A 24,877-nucleotide genomic window follows, 5' to 3' on the forward strand; every position below is an offset into this window, starting at 1 on the left:
TTACATTGCTGCATATCGACATTTAAATGTCACGGTTGATTAAAATGTGAGTTGACTATGTCCCACTTAACACCCAACTTGGACTTTATTTATTCAATTTGAAATGTTATTATTTTGTCAGCAGATAAAACCGTGTGATTAGAATAGTAGAAAAATAATCCATCCATGAGTACAAATATCTGTAGGTATGGATTTGCATTAAAACGACATGCAATTTGTAACAAAACCGCTGAGGCACTTTTGTTTAGCAGCTAAACTGATGAAGCAAACATCTAAACTTTAGCTCATCTGTTCCACTGTCTTTTAAATCTAATAAGCAACAATGAACAGTAGTGCTGACCTCTTCTTGGTCACAAGACACGAAAAGGGCATTAAACAAAATAAAACACTCTGTGATAAAATATGTCATTTGAACTACACCAGCCCTATAAAGTGGGCATAGTTTTGCTTAAATCATTCTATTTTCCTAATGTAATCGTTTGTCTCCATGTTGGCAAAGACGAGGTAGAGGAAGACTGCTGCCACGAGGAAGAACAGCAACTGGACCCAGACCGGGATGAAGCGGGATGACTTAGGTTCTTTGGGAATGTCTTCATGAGATTTCTTAGGTCTTCCTTCGGTGGCTCTCAGCCTGGCGCTTGTGTACGGCGACGATGCAGTGTCGTATGTGTAGCGTCTAAAGACCAACAGGAGGTTTGTCACACACTTGCCAGTAACTTCATGTTCACAAAGACCTCAAAAAGTCAAAAGCATGTGTCTTATCTGATTTGACACTGAGTCAATTTACATAATATAGGACCTAACGGCAACACATTGCATCTATATATAGATATAGCTAATATCAGAGTTGAACAAATATAATTGCTAACATTTTTCAACAAAGTACTCACTCGTGTTGAACTTCCCTCTCAGTCCACTCTGGTTTGGCACTCGTGTAAAGTCGACTACTGTAGAAAAACAGTGCACACTAAGTAGTCAAATCAAAATATGATTTAAAAATAAACAAACATAAAATTGGGGCAAAATACACAAAGGATGGAGAATTCTACCACACTTAAAACAGAACTTAAATCTTTGTTAATGTCCCCTTTAAGATGAATTTTACAGCAAACTGTGCAATATAACTTACTAGTCTTCTGGCAAATGACTTCTGACCTACAACAGCACAAACGATTGTAGTAAACAAATATTGATTATAAACAGCAATAAAAAGTAGCACAACCAATTAGGAAAATATTTTGGAGATCGAATATGCATGCCTTACTTACAGGTGGACTGTAAACATATGTCACTTCCTCCTCTGAAATCGGAATGAAAAAAGGACACGTTACAAGCTATGCAACTTACAGATGGACCAAAAAGCATCCTGTTTGACATGGTCATTTTCTTGTGCATTCCAATACCCAAGTCGATGGAAGTTGTATTATTGAGCTACAAAGTGGGGTAACTACATCCAGATGGTCTGTGTTTGGAGTAGAAAGTTATGCTTCATCCCCTCGAGCTCTTGAGGTCATATGTAGAGTTGCACAGGTGAGGCATATGGCGACCTCTGCAAAATATTTGCGGCTTGGAAACATGTCCCGTGTCAAAAGTTTCCAACGTGTCGATCAATCACTTGGTTTCCAACACACAAATGTTGACCAACCACCCATCTTTATTCACATTTAGCGCAATGCACTAGAATAAATAATAATCGTCCTAACACATTTAGTCGATGACTTCGCCCATAGTTTGTGGGTGGGGCATGTTGCGTGTCAAGATTGGGCCACACCAAATTTCTGCAACTGCCGCTGAAATAGCTGGATTAGCCTCCTATGCGGTTGAACACAACTACTTCCAGTCCCCGTAAAGCTGTTCCATAAAGGTGATATGAACTTTTTGGTGGCAGAATGTGACAGGTCAAAAGTGTTGGCCTGATGTTTTCTGTTGTGCGTGTTTTACCTTCTTCTCTGTAGTAGGTTTTGTCCGATTTTTTCGGATAAACTCGTTTCTCTTTGGCCATGGCTTCTCTAATTTTTTTCTCGTACAGACTTCGGGTGGAGTCTTGAATATGAGAGAGGCATATTATGAGCGAGAATAACAATACAGCAGAGAAGATAACCCCATTGAAAACATAATACTGTCACACGCGTGTGGTTCACTGCTCACCGACGACAGGACCATGCTTGATCCCGTATTCGTCAAGAAGGAATCGGAGCTCATCTGTTGACTTGCTGCTCAATGTATACATAATGCGTCTGTAATTTACAGTCTTACGTATAGTGTAATATCTGATAGTCTCGACTGCTAAAAATGAAAAGCTAGCTCTCGCAAAAACTGGGGGCGCTCCTTTATTCCGCTGCTTTTCGTCCGAGCGCTTTTCAGTCCAACGCTGCACCCCTCGGATATTTTTCACCTTGATTTAAAAAAATAAACAAACTAAACAGTCGCATCTCCTGAGCGTTTATGCTGCTCCCCAATTTTAAATCGTATTTCCATTCACACTTCAACGGCAATAAAAGTTCTTTGAAATCCGCCCGTCGTTTTTGCTCTAGTCATAAAATCAACCGTACCTCCTGAGTGTTAACGTCAGCGTTTTGCCCCGTCCCTTTTTATAAACGGTCCTTTCTAAACGCAGCGTCGCCATGTGGCTTCTTGTGGTAATCATCAAGTGTTGGTTATTGACCTCTGGGGTAGTCGACGCAGGGTTGGACAATTTAAATGCAGCAATGTAAATACAGGACCTAACCAGATGTAGGACAAGAATGCATTTCTTTACTCCTTTTTTTTTCCCACAAAAAAAAAACCCAACTCACTCAAAAGTTTTAATGTTCAGATACTGTTTGTTGAATGCTGAATTGAGGGCAGAGGCACAAAAGTCACACCATTAAGCAATAACCAATAATATACAGTCAATGCTGGTATTGAGGCACATTTTGAATAATGTTTTTAATTAATTAATAGGTAAAAGTAAAGTGCGGGTGATTCCAAGTACATCTCAGTCTACAGCTCACTGCGCAGTAGGTAATGGTGCTTTGGCTTCAGGTCGACCTCGACAGGGAAATGGTCACTCACCCCTAGGGCCTAAAGTTTAAACACAAAGAGCTGTTGAAACATTTCATAAACGGGCACCTCTAAGTAATTCAAATACCATAGAAAAGTTCCATTACAGGTTGTTTATCGTTCATTCAAATATCGCATTCAACATGACATAGTATTTATACTGTTCTCAAAATTTAAATCGTTCACATCATTCAAGTCACCTTGGGAATGACCCAAATATTTCCACTTAGTAAAAATTCAACACAATACCCACAAAAATCCCCTCAATACATGAAGTTGCTGTTGTGAAACACATTCACCTCCTCCTCTGTCAGGTGGAAAGCCTCTTTAAAATTGAACGGCTGAGCCGAGCCAGGCACTATGGTGGAAATAATGTCACGTCCATGGACGATGATCCTGAATTGGGGATTAAAATAGATCCAAATCCTGAATCATCTTGCCATTGCTGGTCAGTACTTGACTAAGACAGTGTGTGCCACCAATTTCCCACCTGTCGTACGCGCAGTGCGTCTTCTCCCGGACCGTCGTGTCCTGCTCGTCTCCGATCAGCCACCGAAATTTTGGGTCGCTTCTCAGGCGAACAGCTCGCCAGCCCTTGATGGTGACATAGCCGCAGGCGGCGTTCAGGTCGCCCAAGATCATCACATTCTGGCTCGGTGGAAAGTTTCACATCATTAAGTACGTGGACTGCCATGCATGTAAATTTAGGAATTAAAAAAAAAAAAAAAAAGCACCTCCGTGTCCCACTTTCTGTAGATTTCCTTGAACACGTTATACAACTCATCCATCTCCTTCATGGCACTTTTGGGACTTGTGTGCTGGCCAATGAAGACGAGATCCTTCGTGACTACAACATAAATACTGTGATTGCCGTCATGTGACGATGATTCTCTATTAGTTAGTTATTGAACAAAATAATAAAGCATGTTTCATGGACGCTGTAATAAATCAATTACTGAATATCTAATGTAAGGTCACAAATTCCATAAATTAACACCATTAGTCATTACCCAAAAAGTTCATGTTATCTATGAATTTTCAAATGTACTGTTACAAATAAAACAATGAAAACAGCCACTAACTTTATTGTGAATTAATTAATATCAAATAATAGTTACTTGTATTCCTAATGAGAAAATATTCTTTTAGTGGTTGAATTCCATTCTTGTTTGATTAACTCTGAGTCCAATTTGGGTATAAAAATATGAATTTAGTCTGAAATAACTCATTCCTGTTCAAAATACAGAGAGCTCCCTGAAATTAAAACAGAAGCATGGAATCACTTCATGTTAACAGACCCTTATGTATTTGCTAAGTACTGTACACTGCTTTGTCTATAAATGATGTAAAACATTCTACCAACTGTATAGTATATGGTATAATGCATGTTATTTCATTACTCTGGGTCTGACTGCCAGCTTTCTTTTTCAGTCCATCTCCACAATCTCATTCCACTTCCTTGGCCCGCCACAGTGAAGAAAGACAGCACCCCAAAAAACAAGGTAAATGTAATCATCATCACTTCATTACATTAGTCCTTGCTGTATATTACAGTGGTGCCTTTAAAACGTTCCAGAAAACCCCACCACCACGAACAAGGGAATATTTTCTTTCTAAAAAAACCCCAAAACGAGTAATAATAGCACAACTAAATGTAATGTAATTGGCAGTTTGTGGAGCATGATTAATTCAATGCAGCACTTTCTGGTGTAGTTTGGCCACTAGGAAGCGGTGTAGGACATTCCTACTGACAAATGATTAATTTCATAACTACTGTAAGTCAGTAAACTGCTGTAATATTACACAGAGGATGTGTGAGTATTGTAAAGTCTGGTTCCAATAGCTGTTCCTTAATGAGTTATTACGCAACAATAAAGATAGTACTACTAATTAGCCTGGAGGGGGGTGGGATTGTTTACTTTCTGCCAAACTGCTGCTTGATATGAAATGAGCTTTTGCTCGCATGGCAAAGCAAAAAAAAAATCCCAGAAAAACCCATTAGTTGGGTCGCCCGTATCTCAAGGCACCACTGTACCAGTGTTTTTATTTCGAAGCTTCTTCCATTTCAAACTCATGTTGTGCATTGTAGTGTAGGACTGTGTCGTGTCGGAATCTTACGAGTGGTCGGGGAGTGAAAGCGAACGATGAAAGGCTCTCTGGAGAAGACGTTTGTGTCATTAGTGCCCTGCGCCTCTAATTTAGCATACTGATACTGCTCCTTCACTTTCAGCACATTGTTTCTGTGGAGATGATGAGGGGGGTCAAACGGTGTCATCAGATTGACCTTTTACCCTGCCAACTGTTTTTACCTGTAAATGTAGACGTACTGTTCCTTGTAGGTTTTCCTTCCCAGCCTCTCACTTTCTACGTAGGAATATGAGTTGGATTCGTCAAATCTTTGGGAAGTCAGCAGTGCGTGAATTTCGTTAGAAACTGCTTGTCTTCTTTAAAAGTCTTTCAGTCTGACAAACCTGTTAAGATCTTTCACCAAAGTTTGTATTGCTCGTCCTTTTGAGTCACGGACTTCCTGAATGAGACTCAAGTCGCATCGGGAAAGAATCTTGGGAAGAAAACAATCAGACAAAAATCATCTGTGCAGTTTTATGACAATGTTGCTCGGATGTGTACCTTCAGTAGAATCCCCATAACCTTCTTGTTGTTGGCCTTAGATTCTCCAAAGCTTTGAACATTAAAAGCGCAGATCTTCAGGGAAGAAGCCACATTGAACGTACACAGCCACACCGCACAGAGCAGACTCGCAGTCCTCATCTCGATTATTGCCCTGTAAATGAAAGAAAATTTTCCGTGATGCCCTCCTCACTGGCCCAGTGAATCCTCTTACCTCCACTTTGAGCAAAGTCCAGCCAGGGTGGGATGCGTGACAGGGAACGTGCAGGTAAACTGCACATTTGTGTGCTGGATGTGCTGTGTCAGTGCCAGATGATAATAGAGCTTTATCTGGAACTGTTAAAAGCCCCTCCATACAATCAACAATGACTACAAACACAATTCACCTTTGAGTGTGTTGTCTCTTTTAAAAAATAAAAAGTCAGTTTGAGTGCAATTAGACAATAGATTCTGTGTTTCACGGGAGCTGCTGTCCACACGAGAGCAATCTAAATCATTTCTGAGCTGGAATATTTTAGTACATGTCTGACAGGAAAAAAGTGGTAAACTGATCCGATCTCACAATTTAAAATAGATGATCATTATGGTTATTAATATTGTTATAGTCATCCTTTTAGTAGGATGATGATCATCATTATTTCATATACATATTTAACAGTAATAATAAAACACAAATAGGAGTAGAGATGGCAGTAATCTATTAAAACAAAAAGTAAGAGATTGCTTTTATTGTAAAAAATATATATTTATTATCACACACATTTGCATTTCTAGAAAATATCAACAACTAACACAAAAACCTTTAAATGTTAGACATTTGAAAAGTGAAGGACGACAATCCTCCAACTGTGACATGGTCACACTGGCCTAAAACAGCCTGAATTTTTGGGGGAGACCATTTGCAAGAAATAATTCTCTATTCGTTTCCCCATGTCAAAATAGAATTCTTCTAGTTTCTCCCCGAAAAGTGGACGCCACGGCTGCAATATGGCAAATCCGGTCACAACCCACAGCAGCAGGAGCAGCAACAGCAGCAACAGCAGCAGAAAGAGGAGCAAGCACGGACTCCATCGTGCTACACGCCACATCTGCACAAAGAGGCAAGAAATGCTTCAGCTCTCCGCAGGTATTCTGGATACACACGGGGAAAATTATTTACAAACTTTTCAAGAGATACCATGATTTTTGCCCAGGCATGCCTTGTGTTTTTTTTCCATAAAAATAATTCTTTCAAACCGCAATTCAATTTGGTTTTCATAGTTAATTTTCATTATATTTTTATTCATTATTACATTTGTCAGATTCAAGCTATTTCTGTGACCACAGTTGGAGTTTTCTTTTCGAGAGGCAGGGTAAACCTTGGATTGGATGACAGCCAAATAATACCAAGGCACATAAACAAGCAGGCATTCAAACCCTTTTGAGTGATACAAACTAAAGGCCATAATACCCAGGCCACGGTTCATTGTTTAAGTCAAGTCAAATTTATTTAAATAGCCCTTAATCTCACACACACACACACACACAGAACAACACACACACACACATACACAGAGCTTACGGCTTTTTTGTGGTGGTGGCCAGGTTGCCCAAGTTCTTCCCTCCACTGCGACAGTCGATTCTGACTTGACAGAAATTCTTGCTCCATGGTATGCAGCTCAGTCTGCAGGGCCTCGCACTGTGCGATCATTCACATTGACAAACAATTTAGAGCAATTTAGAGTCTTTGAAATATCTAATATTCTGCACATCATGTATCATCTTTAACCCTTGAAATGAATGGAAATGCTAATGAATGTGTCCCCCCCTCAAAAAAAAAAACCCCAAAAAACAAAAATGGTTGTAATGTATCAGTGGTGTCCAAACAAGCAAAAGGTACATTATTATTACTATTGCTCAAAGAGTTATAAGATTGCCAATAGGACTGACACTATACATATTCCTATCGGTGGCATTTCCCACTAAATATTAGCATTAAGCTAGTAGACTTTAATATTTTAGAAATCAAACGTGGCCCTTCAGCGCCAACCTTTGCCCGCCCCGGTCATGTCATCCTCCATGAAGTCGCCTGACAACTAACGAAAACACAAGGCTCTTAGACATCTAGCGCTGATTCAAAAGGACCTATCCTAGTCACCTCCTTCTCTTTGAGGCGGAGTTCCTCCTGAGTGTAATGAAGCTTCTCCTCGACGTCGCAGTCCCCTTTTGGAGATGTCTCTCTTTCTTCTGGTGCGCTCTGAATGCTCACGTCCCGTCTCTCGACGCTGCCGTCTAAAACCAGAGCAATAATACAGAGCAATAATCGTATGAATACATTTGCCACTTCTGTCTGTTTCCCTCTGAGCAGATTAAAGGCATGTGTGTTTTTGTGTGTGTGTGGGGGGGGGGGGGGGGGTTGGGGGGGGGGGGCTTACCACTTAAATTTTGCTTTTGGTCCTTCACAAATTGTTGATATTCCTCCTGGAGGCTTTTATGGAACAACAGCTCATTCTTCTGTTGTCTCAGTGACACCAGCTCTTCAGTCAATGTGGTTTCTCTGGCCCTGGACAGCTGCAAGCACACCCGCACTTGACAGTTAAAATGTCGGACCACTCATACAGCAGATACGAAGGCGTATGTGTGCCAACCTCAAGCTGTACTTCCTGCTCTCGTGTTCGTTCACTGCTTACTTCCAGCTCCTGCCTAAGTTTTTGACTTGTGAGAGACAGCTCCTCGTAAAGGTTCTGCAGCCTCAGGACGTCCGATTTTGCAGTATTCAGCGCTTCCTGGTGACACATTGGTTTGGAAAAACTGGGTGCTATTAGTACCAGTAAGCGGCCCACCACACGTCTTTGGAATGTGGGAGGAAAACTGGAGAACCCAGAGGAAATCCACACAGGGAGAAAATGCAAACTCCACACAGGAAGACAAGAGCCACAATTGAAGCCTGAACCCCTGAACTCTGAGGCAAATGTGCTAACTGTACCGCCTGAATTGGAAACTATTAGAAAAAAATGGACTCGCTAAAATCTGTAACTAATCCGATACAAAATATAAACTCCATTTTCATTCCTTCTTTACCCTCCCACGTGAAAAAGACGTAAATATACGTACCTGGGATTGAATGTCTGGATTCTTCAAAGACATAAGTGGGACAATTTTGCTGAGTTCCTCCTCTTTCCCCTGGGTGACCTTCTCAATCGCTTCTTCAAACGTTATGTTCTGCTTCTTAATTTCGAGCGCCAGTTTATTTGACACCTCCTTGGGAAACCTCTACAACGATACACATGCTTTGTCAAATCCACTGATGCGCTGAAAGTGTCCGTGTGTGTGCATGTGTGTGTGTGTGTCCGTGTGTGCAATTTTCTGATTTAAATCGTAACAAAATAATTCACCATTACTTTTTGTATTATTTATAATAAACTCAATTGACCAAAAGATGTGAGATGCTTACATTATTATTTAATTATTTACAGTATGTAGATCATTTATGTATTCATAAATTACTAACAACACAAATTATACATTTTAATCAACCAAATTTAGGGAAAAAAAGAAGCTACATTATTCCAACAAATATTTTCAGACTCTTGATAATAAGTATAATAATAAGTATAATATACTAGTACAGGGATCTGTACTAGTATATTAGCTTTTTAATCTTTTCTTCATTTTATTGAATGCTTGGCTGGATAATTTTTGCTTATAATGTGTTCATTGTTCAAATGCTACCTACCTGTTACCCGTTGGCAACAGTTTGGATTGAGAAATCCAGTTTTCAAAGTTGGCCACATCAAATTTGACCAATATAATATAATAGATTGTGGTCAACTTAGTTACCTCTGTGAAAAACTCAAAAATGTTCTGGTGCTTTTTTTTTTTTTTTTTTTTTTTTTTTTACCTCAAGACAAGCTTGCAGCTGTGTCTCCAGAAGCTTAATCTTGTTTCTCAGCACATCCTCATTGCCGTGAGCCTGCGGGTTTAGAAAGGAAACGACTAGCTGTAATGCTGCAGCTTGAAATGAAATGGGTCATGTGGAAGGATGACATTTCATGACCAAATACATAAAGGCCATTTTTTAAGTCAAATGAAAATTCTTCCATTTCAATCAATGGATAGTCAAAGTTAAGGCAAGTCAGAGTACATTTAAATGGACTGCTATCTGATCCAGTTGATCTACATTTTTTTTTATCAAACAAAGCCACCCAAAAGCCCCCCCACCGTGTAAAATTAACAACTTGCGCTCATCGGTAGAGACAAGAGTTGAGACAGGAAACCACAGAGCTTGTCGGCCTTCCTGAGGTGACAGGCATTCCTCCGCTGCGTAGGAATGGTCGCACTTACCTTCCGTAATGTGCTCAAGGTCTTCTGCAGCTGTGTGCAACACTGCTGCAGCATTTCCACTTTCTTCTTGATGGCCATCTCCCTCAACAGGCCCTCCTTGATGGAGGAACGGGGTCAGACGAGGTTAGAGTCGTGAAGCCATCTTGATAGTGTCGTGAAATACAGCGGATGCAAAAAGTCTACACACCTCTATTCAAATACTTGCTTTGTGTAGTCTCATAAAAACATGAGTAACTTTGTTGGTTTAAGTCCTAAACATGTTTAAGTCCTTCCGTTTACACCTTTAACAACAAAATATAGTAGGGGCAAAATCTGAGCTCACCTCCATGTAGTTCTGTAACTGCAGAATATCCTGGAAAATATTAATTATGATGTATACATTTGTTATGATGTATTACTGTAATGGTAAAAATAGGAAAATATTGTTTGTAAACTCACTGATTCTTCGATGGTCACAAGGCCTGACCTGCATAAGTGGAAAAACAAATATTTTTAAATTTTTTGATGGATGGATGGATGAGTGAGTGAATGGATGAAACTTCCCTCCATCCATGCCTTTTCTTTTTGACATTTTTTTTCTACTAAAAACAAACCAAAAATTGTCACTTGTTTTTCCGCTAAGTTTGTTTACTCTAAAGTCACATTCGATCTTGGGAGGTTTTACGAGATTTCCCTTCCGACGTGCAGTAATGGGGTCTCTCATAGTTTGAATGGCCCAAAAAAAAAAAAACTGACGATCTGAAATAAAATCATTTAGACCATACAGACCACCAAGGCTAAAGGAAAACTGTAAATACTTTTTGTTATTTCATTGCACTGTAAGTTTTGTAGAGCGGAATCAAAGGGATGACACTCACTCTGTCTGGACACAAGATTCTCTCATCCTTTTGTGGGAAGTGTGTGCATCTTGGTAAACGATAAAAAAATCATATTTAATCAGAAAGCAACACTGCAAATACTTCAATACAAACAGTACTAAAGAATCACTCATCTACCCACCATTGTGGACACGCTCCATTTCATGCGCGCTCTTTTTCACCTTAATCACTTCTGTGGAGGCTTCATCGTGCACCATCATCTTCATTATCATCTGGGGAAGCAAGAAGAGGGTGTGAGTGCCTCACTTTCATTTCACATCATTACATTGGGTGATATTTATCAATATATTGATACAAGACATCAGTGTCACATTTGAAAACACACATCTGTACTTTCTACGGTATACATCTTTGTCAAACAAAGCTGATTACTTTTTTCAACCTTCGTGGATGACAACACGAGTCTAAAGGTACTTCAGCAGAAAAACAGAGACAATCTACATGGAGGATCATGAACCCAGTTGCATTACAAATGATGACGCAACAGATTTGCAGAAGATATTCCCCATCCATGCCTCATTATAGATCATTTTTGTACATTGACTGTGACTCTTGTCTCGAGCCTAAACACCATACGCTTCTGATTCTCTGTCAAGTCTCTAAAATATTTATTTTTCCAGTGGTTATTGTCAGCCAGATTAGTATTTTGAAACTTAGTACGAGCACATGTAGTTTCAATGGGTTAAACATAATAATATTTTGGTTGTTTTTTTCCTATTAAGTACAGGAGTTTACTCACTATTTGTACTTCAAGCAGCATCATTCATTTTGACACGACTTGTCGTTAAGGACTTTTGGCACTTGTCGTGTCAAGTGATGAAAGGGAAACACTCACGCGGTCGTCCGTGTCCGGGCGCCCACCGTCACTGAGGCTGCTCTGCAGGCTAATCCAATCTGACGTGTTCCACGGAGAGGAAAAGGATGAAGAATAGCAGGTGGAGATGCTCGAGAACAAAGAGTCTCTTCGGGTGATGGGCAACAGAGGCAGCGATCTCCTCTTCATAAACTCCACTTGTCGCTTGTTCTTCAGTGTGAGTTTAAGCAGCGCTGTGTCGTAGTCTCTCGTTGGAATCCGGCATGACGTCACGTTCGTGCGTCTTCGTAGCTGCTCATGTTTCTCTGCTCTGATCTCCTTTTTGCGATCAAAGTCTCTCACGGGGGATGATACTTGGAGTCCGCGGAGATAAAGCACGTCCATAACCCGGGTCAGCAAACCCACTGCCTACACGCCCACACACAGACGTTACGCGTACACATCACGAAGAGACTTCTTTTTTTTTTTTTTTTACTTTCTCTTTTTTAGTGTAATAGATATCATTGAAATCCATCTAGTATCATACAAATAATGTTCCCCCATTACGCAATGAACCCTTATTGTAGTACACTACAGCGCTGCACTAGTTACACTACGAGGCCCAACCTGTATGCATGTGTATTTTGCTTGTAGCATCTTGGATCAAAATGCTCAGGAGTAACAAGTAGTAGTAGTCCTATAATAGGACAAAGTATCTGTACCAGCGTGTAGAAAAATCATACGTAATGCATAGTACAAATGTATGTATGTTTGTAACATAAAAGTTGCACACTAACAAAGTAACACAAACTATTGCTGTATAGTTCCACAAAAATTAATAGCAGTTTTATGACAATTTTAGGGGATGCACTTGATGTTACCAAGGCTCTAAGAAATTAGCATCTGTTTGGCTCTGTGTTTGTGTTTATTCAATATGGCTACTGAATATGTAAAGTAACCCACAAGCACTGTACGTGTATATTGTAAATGCAGCGCCACACAACTATTTTATTTAGCGTAAATACACCAAATTATAACAACGGATAGTGCAACTAGTGAGGGTATTTGTGGTGTGGTAAACACTGCGTGCTGAATGGTGAAATGTGCAAGAAAGTGCACAGTTTAAGAAAAGTTATCTCAGGATGCAGCAATTAGAAGCCTACCTACCACGCCATTTCATCCAGACTGGAAAACACTTCATGCAGCTATTCAGAAATCATCCTTTCCCTACCCCCCAAATCTTTAAATTGAGGTTCAGGCTGTCTCGTCCTTCTCACATAACTCTTTCTACTGAGCATACTTTTTCAGGAAGTGAAGAGGACCACCACGTCATATGTTCCTCTATCTCAACAGCCACTCATGCCAAACTGATGCATTACCAGGGTGGGCCCAAAGATTAGCTACAGATAGACCAACCCCAGTATTTCAGGGAGGGAGACTTTCATTAGTTTTCTTTTGCTGCAAAACTAAGCATTCTCTTCTGTCCACCGCCTCACTCCATTCACTCTTTCATAACTTTTGTTTTTACTTTTTTCATGACACTGATCCAAAGCTTCAGATTCAAATACTATGCACAACCTACTGCATATGTTTTTAGATCCTGTGTTCACATTATAAGCTCTGAAAGCTTTTTGTTGTTATTTTAAGTTGCAAGAAAAGTTAAAGACAAAACAGGTAAACAACAAATGTAAGCCCTTGCATATTTCTGAGGTCAAATCTGAGGGACTGGTTTAACATTTTGTCGACGTAATGATATGTTTTTGAGCCTTACAAACTTGTCAGTCAAACATCTTGCAAATAGCACCACCTAGCGGTAATTGTATGTAGGTATAGGTTGTATTTGAGCTCGCGAGATGTCGGTGGGAGTTCTCGTTTTGTCCGCCATTGTTGCTCCTCTTTGCAGAAGGGCACGAAGAGACCGAAACACGGTGCCCGGTGTCGCGGACAACAAGGCTATCCATTCATCCAGCATGCTGTCCAGGCTTGTTATCGTTTCAGGTATGAACTCGTGGAGAATTTGAAGGTCACGCAGAATGGCTGCGTTCTGCGACGAAGGATACGTGCAAATTGTAGGAAAAGCTGAAGGGTAAATTGAAGGCCGCGAGTTGAATGAGTGACAAGCGAGTACCAGCTAACGTCCCATGCCAGGATGACTTATAAATACGTGTAACGCCAAGCATACATATTCGGGACATAGATATTTGACAAACTGTCGGTGGTGTTTATTTTTGCTTTGCTTTTCAGCAGACGACACAATAGGTTGCGTGATAGGGCAATGCTTGACCGCAAATGTCACCTTTCTTGACAACTAGTAAGGGGACTGCCTCCTTTACTTGGTCTGTTTACCCATATTAATTCTAACAAGTATCTTCTTTATGCTCTCCTAGGACATTTATGTGCGTTTATCATTTTTAAGTATTCGGCCATGAGTTTGGTTAAAGTACACCTCGTGGCACACACGGCACTTTGTAGTAAATGTTCCTGTCTTTCACAGTTATATCTCCTTAGAAAAGGACTTTCAATCTGCAGAACTGAATGAAAACTGAATTGTCGAAGCATTAACTCAACCTCTACACTTATTGGCTGATCGATTGGGGAGCCGGCCACCAATTATAGTGAATAAAATATGTTCTTTTGGTCACTTTCAACTGTAAAGATGATTACATGTATGTATTTATAAGTATCATATCATCTGATGTTTTTTTGATAATAATATGCAATTATCGATTAAGCTATGCGCTACATGCTAACATAAGTAAACTGTATCATCTTACAGGTTTTGGTGTCATTTTGTAGTGGCTTACCTGGTGAAGACATAGAGTAACTAATGTTTTGTTGTCTTGTTTGTAGCTAATGCCCTGAAAGGCAGCAGCCCCCTCGGAGCTGGGTATGTGTGTAAAACGGCATCAACAGCAAACCATAACAGATCATTTTACATTATTTTTACGCCTTTTCTTAGTCTTATTTTGTTTTTTGTTTGCTTCTCCATGTAGCCTGGTCCAGGCGTCTCGCTCCCTGCATTCATCGTCCCAGAGTCTGGCCCCAGTTCCCCCTCTGCCAGAGAAGGGAGGCAAAGTCCGTCATGGCATCATCCCAGAGGAGCTTTTCCAGCTCTTGTACCCAAAAACTGGAGTGACGGGTCAGTTGTCTTCAAATGGAAGCATTACAGTGGACCCCTGCTCATTGCGGGGGATAGTGACTCGTCCAACCCACAAATGGCACAAATATTTGTATAATTGCCGCACATTGAATTGCAGAAAAAAAAGACACACTGGTGCATATTTTACAAAAATGCTGATAAACCTCCAATATACGAAAAATGGTTTTAGTCTCCACTAGATATTCCGACGGCAGGTTTCTATCTGGCATTGAAAGTATCGCCTGTCTTCTAGGACCCTACATGCTGGGCACCGGCCTCATTGTCTACCTGCTCTCCAAGGAAATCTACGTCATCAATCATGAGACCTTTGCAGCTGCTTCCATTGGCGCCGTCATCATCTACGGCGTCAAGAAATTTGGCCCGTCTGTTGCAGCTTTCGCCGACAAACTCAACGAGGTCGGTGGACATCATGGATTGGAGCGCCTCATGCAAATGTGCAGGGAGTCCTGTTTTAAGTAAAGCTGCAAGATTTCGGCATCTTTGTACATGATTCGTAAAAAGTCCCAAAATTTTAGTAGGATCATAAAAGTGCGCTTTAACCTTTGCTAGTGAAGTAAACTAGAATGTTTCTAAACGTTTCAATGCTTATGGGTAATTTTCAGTACTTTATGTTGAACTTTTGGTTCATTGAGAAAATTTCACCTGAAAGCCCAGATTATTTGTTGGTAACCTTGGTCTCTGATATCTTTTGATTCTAGGAGAAAGTGGCCAAAGCTCAGGAGGTGAAGGATTTAGCTATGTCCAGCCTGACCCAGGCCATCGAGGAGGAGAAGAAGGAACAGTGGCGAGTCGAGGGCCGAGGGATGCTCTTTGACACTAAGAGGGTAAATTAACAATTGTTGTCCGTGTGGGCTTTAATTGAACTTCGGGCACAGAAGAGGGTGTTTCCCAGTCTGCCGTGGAAACAAATCTAACCTCAGATCAAGCATCCTTTTCCTACAGTGCTTTGAGCCTAGCTCACCTGACCTTGGACTGGTCGCCAGCCAATTAACAGATTCTTGCAGACAAACAGCCATTCACACTCGCGTTCATAAATGTGAATAATTTCGCCTTCCGTGGACCTACCTCAATATGTGACAAGCAGTTTAGGGTGTACACAAGTCAGCAGGGTTAGGTTCCTGCCGGCAACACTCCTGTTTGGATAATGGATCGTGACCCTCCAGTTTGGATGTGGGATAGATTGATGGACGGTTTGTGACCTGGGCTTCATTGAGTCTTTTTGTCAACCTCTGCTGGTTATAAGCAGAATGTCCATAAATGAAGTGAATGGAATTGAACACATTGAAGACTTTTGCAACTGCACCAAAATAATAATGTCTTTTAGTCATGCTTGACTATAAGATTCTTCTTAGCTTGGGTCGTCTAACCAACGCTTGTGTAGTTACAGTGTTGCTTTCTGATCAGAACAATGTAGCCATGCTGTTGGAGACCAACTACAGAGAGCGGCTACACATGGTGACCAATGAGGTAAAGAAGCGCCTGGACTTCCAGGTCGCCCTGCAGGCTCTCCAGCGTCGCATGGCTCAGGAGCACATGGTCAACTGGGTGGAGAAGAACGTTGTCAGCAGCATCACGCCTCAGCAGGTAGGCTTCCCGCTCATCTGGATTTTGCCAACTTTATCATAATAAACACGTAACGTTTCCCATTTAGTGTTGATGGTAGTGATTCATCTTCCTTCCCTCCATAAAAATCTGCCGAGTGCCATGCTGAACTATGCTTGTTGGTTGCGTTTCAGGAGAAGGAGAGCATCGCCAAGTGCATCACAGACCTGAAGGCTCTGGCCAAGGCCACTCAGGCCAAAGCTGTCCTCTAAACTTTCAGGTCTCCTGCGCGACTTGAACCTCCAACTCATTGTTCCAAGACGAGACGGGCATATTTTTTTCTTTTACAGAATAAACTAATTGCCCCTTATAGTCGATCTCTGTCACTCTTATGGGTGTGTACAGTATTTCCACATCAGCTGATAGTCAAATAAATGTTTGTCTTTACGCAACCTCAGTGATCTGATTGGTGCTTTTTTGGTTACTTTTTGTTTGCCCTGTTCAAAGCCCTTGCACTGATTTTATGGCCACATTAAATTTCCACTTCACCAAATTATTATGCAACATTGAGTGTTTTCTAATGTCTTGGCAACCGTCGAACCTTTGCAAGGAAGCAACAGGTATTTGGAAACCTTTGGACTCATAACAAACACTTTCAATAGCTTTCCACCTCTGACAAGGGCCAAGCCTGCTGATCTTTGATCACAATGCGTCAAGCAGGAAGTGATGGGAGTAGTTTGCGTTTACGCTGTGTAAGGAAGAAATGTTCGCCACTCATGGAATAATGCCACTGGAGCAAAGCTGACAGGTAATGTGACTTCAAACCCCAAAGCTTACATGTTGGAATTTCCATTTCGTCTATTTGATGTCTTTTAATCTTGCGTTTGTGTCCTGTAGATTTGTGGCTCAAAAACAAATTGGTAAGTTTTGATGCATTTGATAATTGTATATTAATGCTTTTATTTTATGCTGTACCCAATAGTTTGAAAGATTTTTTTCCCAAGTTTAATCAATGTAGGTTTGACCTTAGGTTTTATTTTCCTTTCAGCTTGTGGCATTAGGGGCTTGCCACATTTGACCGTATGTAATAAATGTATAAATTATATAATTGCATGTGCTTATTTTCTGTTTGGATATGGCTAAAGTCGTATACTGGATGTTGTAACTCGTTCACGGGATTGAAAATACTCATCGTGTTGTCATTTGTTTTAACATGTCCAAATAAGTAAACACAGCCATTCATCGAAGAGTTCATAATCAACTCGACTGCTTATTTAGTGTACTTGTGATATGTAATACAATCCATCATGTTCTGACGCACTATGAATAATATCAAATGTGTTCCCTCTCCAGGTTTGGCGTGAGAGAGCGGTTCAAGAATTTACCACAAAAGTTAAAAAGATAGAAAATGTTGGGAAACTCTCGCCCCTATTCTTATACTCCAAGGTCAGTGTCATTTTCATGCCATATTTTAATTTGCATGATTTCATTTAAAGAATAGATTGATGGGAATATGATGCAAAAAATATAAGGGAACGAGTTCAGTGCCTGCCCACCTGTCAACTGTTCTAAGTATTTTGGTTAAAAACTGACAGAATTATCTTCCTATCTATGAAAATTTGTGCAAGCTGTTCCATGCTTCTGCCCCATGGTTATAACTGCAACTAATCAACATAACCACCCCCACACTAAAATTCTCAACTACTGACTGACAGAACGTGCTTAGTCGGTGGTAGTTGAGGCATTATGTCAAAGGTAAGCAGAGCTGCAGTGTTAGCACAGATTATCATTAACCAACACTGCTACAGCATTAGCTTGTGATAACTGGTACGTATGACCACACTGGAACACATTCAAATTTCACTTTCAGATGAGTGTGCAGAAACAGAAAAAAAGAATAAACTATATTGAAATGTGGAGTGGTCTAATGTATTTTAGTGCCCTGGTAAGGAAATCCAATGGAATATCTTTGAACGCTTGCATTAAGTGGGTGGGGGGAGGGCTATAGTTATGTTAGCATATTAGGATTAACTTTCTGTAAAAAAGATATTCGCATGAGTGCGTAGGGAGAAAAGGGATGTTTGTGTTGGTACAGTAGTTGACGGTCGCTGTATTTTTCCTTCAAAACACACACCGAACAACAGTGTACTGCACATGTACATAGTATTAAACAAAAAACACCTTAAATTGCGTTGCAGGGGTTTCTCACCAGAAGAGCTCCCTCAGTCGAGGTGGGCTTTCCAACAAGATGATTCCAGAGGATCCTCACCTCAGAGCTCGCAGAGAAACTTGCCCAGACTGACTTCCAAATCCATATACAGTATGTTGACACATGACAAAACATCATTTCATTTATTCTCCAAAATCCTTCATATCCAACCTCAGATCCACCTATTAGTATGCTCTTTGTCCTTACTGTACTACAAAACAAAACAGCGCACTATTAGAATGACAGTAACATTTTTCTACCACGTGCATCTTGTAACTTCGTCATTTGGCATCAAGTGCGGCGAAAGGAGTACTCGGAGGTGCTGAGCAAGCAGGCAGACAACTTTAACGTCAGAGTGGAGGTAAAGTCTGCGACGTGCGCGCCAATGCGGGGCTCGGCCTCTGCCTCACGCTCTGACCCCCTCGCAGCACCTGCTCACCTGCGAGCTGGACGGCCAGCAGCTGACCACTGTGGACGACTGCGTGGCCAAGATCAAGCGACTGAACGCCAAAAGTCGCCTGTGGCCTCAAGACATGGTCATGGAGGTGCAAGGAGGCTACCTGTTGCTCCTTGACAGAGAGAACAAAGTTAGTAACACCCATCTCATTCTAAACCATGTATGCAAATGATATTCTTTCAATACTGTTTTTACCGTACATCCAAATGAGTCTGCTACAGATGGTCATGAATGCGATTTCCTGAAGTCCAATTAATTTGCTACTACAGTCTGTCATCCAGCCTAAAACAAAGTGCAGCAGGATGATAGAACTATTAAGACCAAAAAAAAAATCGGAGAGTTCATCCTTTCCGCACTAGTTTTCAGAGGATGTTGTGCGTTTTCATGTTTACCTTGGCAGTCCACAAAAATGATTATCACCCTGGTCTTTGTCTTAAAGTCAGAGCTGGAGGTTGTACCGCTGATCAACATCCAGCACACCGACGCTGTGTTAGACAGCTGCGCTTACGACTCGCTGCTGTTGGTCACGGCCAGGGAACGCAGCAAGCGCAATCCCCAGGTCTTCATTTTCCAGTGTGAGGAGACTGCAGTGAGTCCTCGTCCAACACTGTTGTTGTCCTCCCCTCAACTCAATGAACTTTGCAGATGCGTGCTTCACTTTATTTGTATCCTTGCAACCATCAGGCACCATGTGCATTCATTGACCTTGCTCTGCTTGCCAAGGGAGCTAATCATACATTCAAGACTTTTGGATCATGGAGATTCTTTTGAGATTCAGGATTCATGTGTACCCATTGTCTAGTGATGTCATTGAAAGGTGAGTTTTGATGTTGATTATAAGCTAAAGTATCTGTTTCATTTCTTAACAGGCAGACCTCCTCAAGAGTGACCTAGATAAGTTTGTCCAAAAGGGACACGGTCCTGTGGCGCCACCCAGAGAGCAGCCACTCATCCGGTACAATGGATACAAATCCAGATACAAAGTTCAAATGCAAATGATGCTAGCTTGATTTACTCCTTGCTGATTTGCAGGAGTAACTTTGGTCTGCAAGCTCCTGAGAGCTTCCGGCAGGCCTCCCCTCGTGCTGTGCTAGACAGAAGCTCACCGCTGGAGCGGCCTATCCCGCAGTGGGCTGACAGAGAACCTGGTAAACTTTGATTGTAGTGGAGTTGTAATTAGTTTGTTTATCTCAGTGCATTGCGAGATAACATCTGAAATGGGTTACCAGTCTGCTCTATCATTTTGATGTAGCCGCTGTCATTTCAGAAGATTGTGCTTCTTAAAGCTAGAACCTTCTTGGATGTTGGGCTGCAGTGTAACTCAGCATTTAAGAGTAACATTTATGTGATGGCAGACATTTTGGTAGCTTGTGCCTAATGTGGTGGCCGCTGAGTGTGAATGTTCCCTGCAAATAGAGTTGTACTCTTTCATGCCTCAGGAAGTTTTCATCAGCCTGCACCTCGTGTTGCACAGAGAGAAAGAACCCCACCCCCGCCAGTGTGGGCCCACAAAGAACCTGGTAAGCAGACTTAAAGGACCCTTATGAAATTCTGCTTTCAGAAAAATTCTAATGATTAAAATGTTCTTAATCCAAAGACATTCCTCCTCCCCCTTATTTTAACCCCCCACAAGGGGAAGCCGGGTACCAACGTGATCTCGGTGGATCCCGCAACACTCCAGATGTTGCCGAGCAGACAGATGTTGAGAGGAACACGGTGAGAGGGAGATTCGGTTGTGGTCACATGTTTACATATACTCATCATGGGCATATATTTGTAGTTGTGTTCGGTGCTACACTGCATGCACCACATCCACAGATATGGACACTTTAATTGAAAAGAGACACATTCAGCACATATATAGATAGACCAACAAGCAACCACACTCACATCTATGGAAAAGTCAATCTTTGATCAACCTAGCAAGCATGTTTTTGGAATGTCGGGAGGCAGAAGTCAAGATCTGAAGACTTGAACCTCAGAACTGTGAGGAAGATGTTGGTCCAGAATGAACGAAATGATCATTTAAGATAGTGTAGTTGAACACCATCCATGCCCATGATGAGTATGTCAACTTTTGAGCACCCTGAAGCGTCGTAGCTGTGCAAGCATTTCACCGTTCCATTCCCGCAGGAGATTTTAAACCATGTTTTGAACGATCTGGAGATCTTCTTGGGCAAGGTGCTCACTGTGGGGACTGCGACTCCCTCGCAGATTGACAAAAGCAAAAAGAAAGGCATGTTTATCAAGAAGAAGAACCACGACAGCCCAGGTAAAGTCCGTTCAGTTTTCTTGACCCATAAGACGGATTGTGCATGCAATTCGACCCGTTCCTTTGCCTCCAGTTGGCCAACTGCCTCCTCCTCGGGAATTTATCTCCTGTCTTCAGAAAATCAAATATGGACTCAATCTGTTGGTAAGTAAGCAGCTTTGCCCCGCCCGGCTTGACTGCAGTGCATGTATTTGTGACTGCATGCGTGTGCTGTTTTGACAGGGCCAGCTGGATGGCACACTGGTCAACACCAGCGCCTCGGACTACATTCACTATTTCTTCACCACTTTAGCAACAGTAAGCAAGTCACCTTAATACATCACCACATGTACATACATTTCATCACTCTGGACCTCAGTAGAAATATGGAAATGAATGTATGAAAATGCATAGCTATGTTTTCAAATATCAAGAGTTCATTTAAAAACCTTCAGAAAAATAAATACTCAAGCTGAGAGGGGAAAACTCTACGAAAGCAATTTTGCTTGGATGAAGAAATTAAACTATACTTCCCACTGCTCGAAAGCTTGCCTTTGTTCCCTGCACAGATTCTGCCTCACTACCAATCCCAACTGCCCCGCGTCGCGGTTTCCCCCCTGCTGACGGAGTCGTCCTTGCGCCTGCTCAGACAGGTGGTCAACCCGGAGGAGGACCAGCTCTGGAGGTCTATGGGAGACACCTGGAACATCCCCAGGTAGCGACACAGCAGTGACGCAAGTAGGAGCCTCAAAGTGATGAGAAGCCAGAGCTGTGCCATGCTTTGCTCTAGAAGAACCTCCTTGTAAGGAACGAGGAGATTTTTGTTACTGACCTGGACAAAAATGTTCTCTTGGATATTTTTCTTCTTTAAAGTATGGCAAGCTCTTTCCTAACAGAGGGAGATATGTTATCTCGGGACACACCCTGAGGTGAGGTGTGAACTGCTGATATGGGAGGGAAAAGTTGACGCAGTGACGTTGTTTGCATGACACATGGAAAATATTGCATTTCGCTTCTGAGGTCACCCGCAGGTTCAGGGATGGATGCCATGGAAACACAATAACAAAAAAAGAAAAACGGCCCTGCTATTCCCCATGAGCTCTTTCCATCCAAGTCTTGACACCAACACTCGTCTAATGTGACATGGATGATTTTTTTTCCTTCTGCGTTCTCTTTGCTGCTCTAAACCCAAACTCTATTCGGTCCTCCTCACAGGTCTCGATGGCACGATGATGACATCCCGCCTTACATCCCAGAGTTCTATGACGGCTGGCGGCCATCTGCTCCCCCGCACAAGGCCGCCCAACTACCTTATCAGAACGGCCAATTGAGCAGGAGCAGCAGCCAGCGCGTACCACCGGGACGACGCGACGGCAACACAGAGGAAGGTCGCGGCCGCATGCGTGTCATCTATGACTTCATGGCTCGCAACAACAGGGAGCTCACTGTTATGAAGGGCGAAGTGGTTGAGGTGAGATGATGTTGACTGTGGCTGGTTGACACAGAGCCAGATATTGTCAGTGATTCTAAACACAGCTTTGCAACGTATTACACCACTTCTGCACTCAAAATCTTTGAGCACACCCGATTTGAGTGCTGTATGCTTGGACTTTCCCAAGGTGGTTCAAAGGTCCAAGCAATGGTGGCTTGTGCGTAACAACCATGCAGAGGAAGGCTATGTTCCTCAGAATGTTCTGGAGCCTATGAGCAGTGACTTGGCCATGGAGGTAATGGTACACTCATGTGGCTCTTTAGAGGAGAGATTGCCAATTTCTGTGGTTTGATTCACTTGGCACAGCGGCCACCTCGCGGCCCCCCAACACTCGACATAATCTCGTCACCTGCAGAGGTGAGAGCCTGGCTGCAGTACAGAGGCTTCTCCAAAATGTGAGTGGTACGATCCCGAGTAGGCCTTTGCGGTTTTCCGCACGCATGACAATGTCACGCTTTTTTTGGAGCAGCACCGTGGCCAGCCTTGGCGTGCTGACTGGTAAAATGCTGCTGCAGATGGGCAAGGATGAGATGAGGACTGTGTGTCCGGAAGAAGGAGCCAAGGTCTTCTTCCAACTTCAAGCTATTAAATCATCTATCGCGGTGAGTGGCGGACATAGAAATCTACACAAACTTGCACAGATGCACTTATTGTATCCTTTCTCATTGCTGCAGCTTGCCAGTGAACCATCAGAGTATGATGCCCGCACCTAAGCACACTTTTCTTTTTGCCTCAATCTTCATCCACTGATCAGCATCTGAAATTTGGTCGAATCATTTAACGTTATGAATCCTATATCTTATGTGAGGATCTTTGGGAGCTTAAGATCAGGGGATGCTTTGAGAATAATTGTCAATTTCTGTCTATGTGAAGCCCTTTGAGACTGCTTGTGATTTAGGGCTATACAAATAAACTTGACTTGACTAGGTATGTTTTGGTTAAGTGTATCCATTAATCCAGTGTTTCCCAACCAGTGCGGCACACTGGTGTGCCGTAAGAGATGTTCAGCTGTGCCGTGGGAAATTGTCCAGCATTAAATAGCGAGCGCATTGCAAACAGGATCGCCAAACCACAGATCGGCCACTTGCTAATCATGCATGCGTGGCAAATCTTGAGATTTCATGTTGTGGCATCGGCACATACTCAGTTTATGTGTGTGTTGCTGTTAGTGTTGGCTCGTGAGTGAACGATCCGTTCAAAAGAACGGTTTTGTTTTCAGTGAACGAGAGTGATTCGTTCTTTTTTCAGTTCATATGACTTCAACCAGTAGGTGCCGGTAATGCGCATTGAAGCTGGTGCCACCTCGCCGTAAAACAAAACGAAGAAGAAAATTCCTGTCCACGAATGAGTCGTGAATTGCATTTCCCGTTCACAACGAACGAATCTGTGAGTGAACGAACCTGTGAGAGTGAACGAATCTGTGAGAGTGAACGAATCTGTGAGAGTGAACGAATCTGTGAGAGTGAACGAATCTGTGAGAGTGAACGAATCTGTGAGAGTGAACGAACTGTGAGTGAGCGAAGCTGTGAGTGAACGAAGCTGTGAGTGAACGAAACTGTGAGTGAACGAAACTGTGAGTGAACGAAACTGTGAGTGAACGAAACTGTGAGTGAACGAAACTGTGAGTGAACGAAACTGTGAGTGAACGATTTGCATTTCCAGTTCATCGCGAGAACGGATCAGTGAGGGAACGAATCCTGACTTTCCCGTTCGTGAACGAGTCAATGGGTGAACTGCCTTCCTTCCCGTGCATCAACGGATTAGTCAGTGAACGTGTTGCGTCTCCCTCCTGGCGTGAACTATGTAAAACAGAATGTCGATTTACGATTTGCCAAGGAAAAAAAGAACCACTCATTGAAACACCACTTCTTTAATGCGCGTTTTCTCCAAGCTAACGGCTAACTTTATTGCATGAAGGGATGCGCCGTTATGCAACAACGGGGAGATTATGCTTCTCTTTGGGTAATCTTGATTTTATAACACTTTTAGTAGTTTTTAAATAACGTGTATGCATATATACGCCTAAATATTGTTACTGCAATTTCACATTGGATTGCTGGTTTTAAGTTTACTTTTATTATTATTATCATTTTAATAAACAT

General features: G+C 42.0%; 5 protein-coding genes and 1 long non-coding RNA gene across 8 annotated transcripts; 3 read left to right on the forward strand and 3 right to left on the reverse strand.

Moving 5' to 3' along the window:
- Nucleotides 1-63: 63 nt before the first annotated feature.
- LOC133150302 (lamina-associated polypeptide 2, isoforms beta/gamma-like) lies at nucleotides 64-2,542 on the reverse strand. The gene is made up of 6 exons (XM_061272750.1): nucleotides 2,149-2,542; nucleotides 1,942-2,043; nucleotides 1,269-1,300; nucleotides 1,130-1,155; nucleotides 891-947; nucleotides 64-676 (listed from the first exon to the last, which is right to left on the reverse strand). The coding sequence occupies exons 1-6, from the start codon at nucleotides 2,228-2,230 to the stop codon at nucleotides 454-456; spliced, it is 522 nt and encodes a 173-aa protein (XP_061128734.1). The 5' UTR covers nucleotides 2,231-2,542; the 3' UTR covers nucleotides 64-453.
- On the forward strand, nucleotides 745-7,507 carry LOC133150305 (uncharacterized). The gene is made up of 3 exons (XR_009713751.1): nucleotides 745-1,864; nucleotides 4,474-4,544; nucleotides 6,613-7,507. It is a non-coding gene; the product is annotated as an uncharacterized LOC133150305 (long non-coding RNA).
- On the reverse strand, nucleotides 2,827-5,824 carry dnase1l1l (deoxyribonuclease I-like 1-like). The gene is made up of 8 exons (XM_061272751.1): nucleotides 5,671-5,824; nucleotides 5,514-5,602; nucleotides 5,352-5,438; nucleotides 5,161-5,282; nucleotides 3,777-3,889; nucleotides 3,533-3,690; nucleotides 3,342-3,438; nucleotides 2,827-3,063 (listed from the first exon to the last, which is right to left on the reverse strand). Exons 1-8 carry the CDS (start codon nucleotides 5,809-5,811, stop codon nucleotides 2,983-2,985), a joined length of 888 nt encoding a protein of 295 aa, XP_061128735.1. The 5' UTR covers nucleotides 5,812-5,824; the 3' UTR covers nucleotides 2,827-2,982.
- On the reverse strand, nucleotides 6,395-13,020 carry LOC133150298 (TRAF3-interacting JNK-activating modulator). Of its 2 annotated transcripts, none has more exons than XM_061272746.1 (14): nucleotides 12,828-13,020; nucleotides 11,707-12,093; nucleotides 10,993-11,083; nucleotides 10,851-10,899; nucleotides 10,432-10,459; nucleotides 10,316-10,345; nucleotides 9,994-10,089; nucleotides 9,551-9,622; nucleotides 8,764-8,922; nucleotides 8,298-8,435; nucleotides 8,085-8,220; nucleotides 7,808-7,941; nucleotides 7,232-7,348; nucleotides 6,395-6,758 (listed from the first exon to the last, which is right to left on the reverse strand). In XM_061272746.1, the coding sequence occupies exons 2-14, from the start codon at nucleotides 12,067-12,069 to the stop codon at nucleotides 6,528-6,530; spliced, it is 1,644 nt and encodes a 547-aa protein (XP_061128730.1). In that variant the 5' UTR covers nucleotides 12,070-12,093; nucleotides 12,828-13,020; the 3' UTR covers nucleotides 6,395-6,527. The 2 variants fall into 2 exon arrangements, with proteins under 2 accessions (XP_061128730.1, XP_061128729.1); XM_061272745.1 differs by having other exon boundaries at nucleotides 12,832-13,019.
- A 482-nt stretch (nucleotides 13,021-13,502) lies between these two features.
- Nucleotides 13,503-16,823, forward strand: atp5pb (ATP synthase peripheral stalk-membrane subunit b). The gene is made up of 7 exons (XM_061272749.1): nucleotides 13,503-13,662; nucleotides 14,515-14,551; nucleotides 14,658-14,803; nucleotides 15,057-15,220; nucleotides 15,523-15,648; nucleotides 16,229-16,408; nucleotides 16,561-16,823. Exons 1-7 carry the CDS (start codon nucleotides 13,518-13,520, stop codon nucleotides 16,636-16,638), a joined length of 876 nt encoding a protein of 291 aa, XP_061128733.1. The 5' UTR covers nucleotides 13,503-13,517; the 3' UTR covers nucleotides 16,639-16,823.
- Nucleotides 16,824-16,957: 134 nt separating this feature from the next.
- On the forward strand, nucleotides 16,958-23,700 carry eps8l3b (EPS8 signaling adaptor L3b). Of its 2 annotated transcripts, none has more exons than XM_061272742.1 (20): nucleotides 16,958-17,174; nucleotides 17,264-17,286; nucleotides 17,720-17,812; nucleotides 18,565-18,686; nucleotides 18,872-18,936; nucleotides 19,004-19,162; nucleotides 19,472-19,621; nucleotides 19,902-19,987; nucleotides 20,065-20,180; nucleotides 20,472-20,552; nucleotides 20,630-20,748; nucleotides 21,166-21,304; nucleotides 21,378-21,448; nucleotides 21,527-21,601; nucleotides 21,853-21,998; nucleotides 22,499-22,754; nucleotides 22,903-23,010; nucleotides 23,082-23,170; nucleotides 23,245-23,377; nucleotides 23,450-23,700. In XM_061272742.1, exons 3-20 carry the CDS (start codon nucleotides 17,775-17,777, stop codon nucleotides 23,486-23,488), a joined length of 1,992 nt encoding a protein of 663 aa, XP_061128726.1. In that variant the 5' UTR covers nucleotides 16,958-17,174; nucleotides 17,264-17,286; nucleotides 17,720-17,774; the 3' UTR covers nucleotides 23,489-23,700. The 2 variants fall into 2 exon arrangements, with proteins under 2 accessions (XP_061128726.1, XP_061128728.1); XM_061272744.1 differs by having other exon boundaries at nucleotides 20,666-20,748.
- The last annotated feature ends 1,177 nt before the right edge of the window (nucleotides 23,701-24,877 follow it).

This window comes from Syngnathus typhle, linkage group LG2 (assembly GCF_033458585.1).
Source record: "Syngnathus typhle isolate RoL2023-S1 ecotype Sweden linkage group LG2, RoL_Styp_1.0, whole genome shotgun sequence".
NCBI lineage: Eukaryota > Metazoa > Chordata > Actinopteri > Syngnathiformes > Syngnathidae > Syngnathus > Syngnathus typhle.